At 25.6% G+C, this 5,697-nt stretch overlaps 3 protein-coding genes across 3 annotated transcripts in view, besides 7 other annotated features; 1 reads left to right on the forward strand and 2 right to left on the reverse strand.

Annotated features, from left to right (window-relative positions):
• EDI_085980 (uncharacterized protein) overlaps positions 1 to 613 on the reverse strand; it is a gene marked incomplete at both ends in the record, with an annotated part of 1,074 nt that extends 461 nt beyond the window's left edge. Inside the window, 3 exons of the mRNA XM_001733303.1 lie at positions 1 to 4; positions 106 to 477; positions 521 to 613. The exon at positions 1 to 4 is cut by the window's left edge and continues 461 nt beyond it. Of these exons, the coding sequence (XP_001733355.1) occupies positions 1 to 4; positions 106 to 477; positions 521 to 613 (469 nt within the window). The remainder of the gene's footprint in view (positions 5 to 105; positions 478 to 520) is intronic.
• Positions 479 to 527: a sequence feature (AT_rich).
• A 40-nt stretch (positions 614 to 653) lies between the features above and the next one.
• Positions 654 to 753: a repeat region.
• Positions 754 to 758: 5 nt separating this feature from the next.
• Positions 759 to 1,357: a repeat region.
• Positions 1,358 to 1,910: a repeat region.
• Positions 1,911 to 2,737: 827 nt separating this feature from the next.
• Positions 2,738 to 2,758: a sequence feature (AT_rich).
• Positions 2,759 to 3,030: 272 nt separating this feature from the next.
• Positions 3,031 to 3,212: a microsatellite.
• Positions 3,213 to 3,217: 5 nt separating this feature from the next.
• Positions 3,218 to 3,352: a sequence feature (AT_rich).
• Positions 3,337 to 5,133, reverse strand: EDI_086000 (heat shock 70 kDa protein, mitochondrial precursor, putative; the record flags this gene model as incomplete). The annotated part of the gene is made up of 1 exon (XM_001736838.1): positions 3,337 to 5,133. The coding sequence occupies one exon, from the start codon at positions 5,131 to 5,133 to the stop codon at positions 3,337 to 3,339; it is 1,797 nt and encodes a 598-aa protein (XP_001736890.1).
• A 109-nt stretch (positions 5,134 to 5,242) lies between these two features.
• On the forward strand, positions 5,243 to 5,653 carry EDI_086010 (uncharacterized protein; the record flags this gene model as incomplete). The annotated part of the gene is made up of 1 exon (XM_001736839.1): positions 5,243 to 5,653. The coding sequence occupies one exon, from the start codon at positions 5,243 to 5,245 to the stop codon at positions 5,651 to 5,653; it is 411 nt and encodes a 136-aa protein (XP_001736891.1).
• Positions 5,654 to 5,697: the final 44 nt, after the last annotated feature.

Here is a 5,697-nt window from a genome sequence, read left to right on the forward strand (position 1 = left end):
TTGACTAGTAAGCGTCTTTTTTGATTTTTTCGTGCAAAGTAGTTTAGTATTACGCCCAATATCTTCATATTTATTATAATATTCATTAAGAATATTCATAATAACAAGTTCATTATAAGTTAATTTCTTTTTCTTTTTTGTTTTATCTGTCTCAATTGATGTTTTCTTTATAGGAATTCCTTCATTATCAAAGTTTAATTGAACAACTCCTGTTTCTGTTATAATTAAATCATATTCAAGGTTTTCATCAAACATTATTACCCCATTTTGATTCCATATTTTTTGAATCGGGAAGAAATGGTCTAACTTTCCTGCTATTCTTTTCTCTTTTGAAAAAAGAAATGACCATCCTTTAGTTATCAGATAATAACACCCAGATAAGATATACTTTCTTCTTTTATTTGTCGACTGTATTTTCATTAGAGCATGTAGATTGTTTTCTTTTTGGGGTTTTGTACTTTTAATCATTCCTTCTAACTTATATTAAATAAAAATTGAAGTTCTTTTTATATTAAATAACTATTTTTGTCAAGCCAATTTCAATAAACATCATTTGTTTTATAATTGGAATAAAAGAATAGTTTATTTGTGAATTTTTTGTTGATTTTTTCATTGAACCTTTCAACTATTATTTCTTTGCTTATTTTGGTTCCTGAATGAAAGAAGAAGAAAAAAAGAAAGATAAAAAGAAAATAATAAATATATAAAAAATAAATTTCAAGAAGAATATATCAATAAATGGAGAAATAAGAAATAATAAAGTAGTTAATTAAGTATTAATAGAACTTGTGTCTATTGCTCCTGCTTCACCGGAGACTAATCCCATCCCTGAGTCTTCGTCTTGTAGTTCAAGATCATATGTTTGGTTGTGGTCGAAACAGTGTTCCATGACGTCCATCATGTTTTTAATTACAAGGTTTTTGATTTCTTTAATGATATCAATTTCGATTTTTAATTCTTTAATTATTTTAATACTTTCCGCATTTACTAGCCCATTAATCGAAATTACTACTGGAATTATTTTGACATCCTTTAATTTCTCTATTTTCATTAGCCTATTTTTTAATTCCTTATACATATTTCTTTTCTTCCAATAGGCTCCATTAATATTGTGATCTGCCACAATAGTCATATCAAATATTAGACCAGTTTTATTCTTTTTATCTAGTACATATATATCTGGTCTTTTATGATATGGTCCATCACTTTTTGGCATTATTTGTTTGTTCCATATCATAGTGATGTCATTGTATTGGAACACTGTTTCATATGGGGGTTTCTTGTATTGTTTATTTCCTGTGTATTTTCTTATTAACCCCTCCCATATGATAATGCCAATATGGTCATGTTTCTCCATAAATGGAGAAATAAGAAAGTAATGAAATTTTAAAATGATTTGAAATAAAATGAGACCAAAAGAAAACAATCAAAGTATTGAAAAAATTAATACTATAATGAATATAATTCAAATAAAGAAAAAGCAAGAAAAAAACAACAAATAACTGAATAAGGATAGTAAGGTGGACAAATGAACCAAAATTACAATGGATAATATTTGTAATAAAATAGCAACAATAGATCATTCATTCTCAATTGTGTATCACTAAAAAATCACAGATGAATAAACATGATAAAATGAATATATGGGTTGCTTTAAAGATTAAATAAGAAATATGTACAGATGAAAAAATAAAAAGAGAAGAAGAAAATACAAAGAAATTAATTATAAGAAAAGAAGAATTTAGAAAAAAGAAGAAAAGAAATAAAATACTTATGGTTTTGAATTAAAAAATAATAAATAAAAATGAAATTTCATAAAAGACACGATATTTATTTAAGAGATTTAAAGAAAAGAGAATCACTAATCACAGATATGACAATAGTAAGAGATAAGAATATGAGTAAGGTATTTATAAATAAAATAAATATGTATATGAAATTACAAGAACATTAAAAAAATAGAAAGATTAATAAGAGTAATAATTATTCTAGTCTTAATAACAGTGGTTAGTTGATAAATAAAGAAACAGCTAGATTATTAAGAAGCGAAAGAATTAAAATTGCATGGAAAATAAGAAATAATAGATAAATTATAATATCAAATATGAAAGATCTTATGAGATATTGAAATGATCATTCAAGAGATTATAGACATATAGAAGAACCAAAAGAAATATACTCTTCTTGAATGATTTGAAGAAATTCTCATCTGAACAATTGATTAAAACTATTAAACCTTAGTTTATTATTTATTTTCTTAACGCTTCATACTTATCATTCTTTTCGGTATTCTCTCTTTATATTCATTTTTGTTATCATTTTATCTGTTTTGTTTTCCACATTTATTATTAAACATCCCTTTCTTATTTCTATTTAATAACAACTATTTCAAATACATTGTGATATACCGATTAATATTCAATTTCGTTAAAGATTATTAGATAACAAAATGTTATGTTTTACAACATAATAGAATATGAATGTTTGTTTATTAAAGATTTCTAATTAGTTATTATAATTTAAAGAAGCCATATTCATAACAAAAGAATAGTACCATCTTAGTCCTTTAACTCAATATTTTATTTTTCAACAACTTTATAAAAACATATCATCACACTCACCACAACATCTTTTACCAATGACAACACAACTGTGTACTATGCTATAACAATTTACAGAAAGCATTCATGTTATCATTATATTTATCACAATACATCAGTATCTGTGATTCTTATTGTTTATTTTTATAATAAATATTGAATGTTATATTGAAACAATAAATGAAAACCGAATTTGAATGGATAAAGGTTAGAATCAAACAATAACTAAACAATCTGTTTGTTCAATAGTAATATTCAATAATACAAATAGTTGAATGAATAAATAGAAATAAACTCAACATCTTTGAGTACTGATTCTGAATGAAAATAAACTATAAAATTGTATAAATACAATAAGGACAACAACTAGAACATATGAACAAATAGTTAAAGAGAAAGACATACCAGAACAAACAGAATTAAAGAGTAGAAGATAAAATAATAGTTATGTATATCAACAATGAAATAAACAAAACAAGTAGAATAGAAGAATTTAACAATATATGAAATTATTAAATAAATGAATTGAAATAGATGAAAGAATAGAAAATGAAATAAAACAAAGAATAAAATAAATGGAAATAATATCATTCAAGAATGAAATATAATGAATACACAATTTATGTATTTTATGTAAAAAAGATAAATATTAATCATATTAAGAAGTTAAATGATATGAAAATAAGAATTGATTAATAATAATTAAAATAAATCAGAATAAAATGATAGAAGTTAATTAATTATATAATTTAGCTGAATAACTTGATGATTCTTCTCCTAATTGATCAATAACTTTTTTAATTTCATTTTCATCTTCTGATGTAAGAGTTTTTTTAGATTGAATAATAAGTTTTTCTAATTGAGTTGTTTCAATTTTTTTCTTTAATAACTCTTTTTGAAGATTATGTGCATTATCTATCATTTCTTTTAATCGTTGGGTTAGAAGAATTAAATTTTCTTTTCTCTTATCTTCAGTAGCATGTTCTTCTCCTTCCTTAACTAGTCGATTAATTTCATCTTCATTCAAACCACCATTCGATTTAACTTGATTTCCTGTTTTCTTTCCTGTTCCTTTATCAAGAGCAGAAACTTTTACTATTCCATTAACATCAATATCAAATGTAACTTGGATTTTTGGTATACCTTTCTTTGCTGGAGGAATTCCAACCAATTTAAATTCTCCTAACTTTTTATTTTTTGATGTAACTCTACGTTCTCCTTGAAATACTTTAATATCTACTTCTTGTTGATTATCCATTGATGTAGTGAAATCTTTTGAAACTGATGTAGGGATTGTTGTATTCCTATGGATTAATGGTGTCATCACTCCACCATAAGTTTCAATTCCTAAAGTTAATGGTGTAACATCAACAAGAATAATGTCATTTTTCTTTCCTTCAATAATACTTGCTTGAATTGCTGCTCCAATGGCAACAGCTTCATCAGGATTGATATTTTTACATGGTTTTTTTCCAAATATTTCATGAACAGTATTTTGAATTAAAGGCATCCTTGTCATTCCTCCAACAAGTACAACATCACTAATATCTTTTTTTCTTAATTTTGCATCTTTCATACATTGAATACAAGGATATTCTGTTCTTTTACAAATTTTTTTACATAATTCTTCAATTTTTCTTCTATTAATTGTAATTTCAAGTGAATCTTGTCCATCAAGATATGGTAATGAAATTATACTTTCTTCACTTGATGATAATTCACATTTTACTTTCTCTGCTACTTCTTTAATTCTACTAATTCCTTTTTTATTTCCTTGAAGATTTCGTTTATATTTTCTTTCAAATTCTTTCTCAATGTATTGACAAATAGCTTTATCAAAATCTTCTCCTCCAAGCATTGTATCTCCATTAGTTGCTTTAACTTGGAAAATTCCTTTATTAATATTAAGAATACAAATATCAAATGTTCCTCCTCCAAGATCATAAACTGCAATATTCTTTCCTTCATTTTCTTTTCTTGTATCTATTCCATATGCTAATGCTGCTGCTGTTGGTTCATTAATAATTCTTTTAACTTTTAATCCTGCAAGTGTTCCTGCATCTTTAGTAGCTTGTCTTTGTGCATCATTAAAATATGCTGGACATGTGATAACTGCTTCATCTACTCTTTTCCCTAGTTTAGCTTCTGCATCTTTTTTTAATTTCTTAAGAATCATTGATGAAATTTCTGTTGGAGAATATGTCTTCCCATTAATGTGAATCCATCCTTCTCCATTCCTTCCTTTAACAATTTTATAAGGTCTTCTTTCTTGTTTATCATTTTTGTATTGACATCCTATCATTCTCTTAATTCCACTGATAGTAGTTGTTGGATGTAATGCTTCCATTCGTTTTGCTGCTTCTCCAACTAATATTCCTGTTGGTGTAAAAGAAACACAAGATGGTGTTGTTCGTTTTCCTTCTGCATTCTCAAGAATTCGAGGTGTTGTTTTATCAAAAACACACATACATGAATTTGTTGTTCCTAAGTCAATTCCAATGCAAGTTGACCTTGTAGGTTGTGAGATGAACATAATAATAATTTAGTTCTTGTGAGTTGAAATTAACTTTCATTTTCTTGAACTTTCCGATAAAAAAAGTTGAAAAGAAGATTTTTTAATCTTGAAATCAAAATGAATATTAATGCAAAAAGAAATACCACATGAAATCATCCAATTACTTGATGGAATTAAGTTTCAGAATGAAAAAATCTTTGAGATGCAAGAAGAACAAGTTCAATGGAATAAACAACATGCTATTAATCTTAAATGTATCTTAGACAAAATCAATGAGATGTATCAAATCATTAGAGACTTTAAACAAACAAAAACGAAGTCTATTCAACAAAATCTTAATACTCGTCCATCTCTTACCACTACTTTCACTCCTAAATCAATCAATAACTCATTACAAATCATCCCTAATGAAAGTTCATCCAAAAAGAGAATTTCTAGTCCTATTATCAATAAATCCTCTCATACTACTAATGTTAAAAATATTCAAAACACACAAAGAACAAATCCAGTTCAATCATTGGTTGATCTTCAAAGATAATTTACTTAAAAGAACTAAAGAAAATCAAAAACACCAACAAAAAG

This window comes from Entamoeba dispar, genomic scaffold, assembly GCF_000209125.1.
Source record: "Entamoeba dispar SAW760 scf_1105229460127 genomic scaffold, whole genome shotgun sequence".
Taxonomy (NCBI): Eukaryota; Evosea; order Mastigamoebida; family Endamoebidae; genus Entamoeba; species Entamoeba dispar.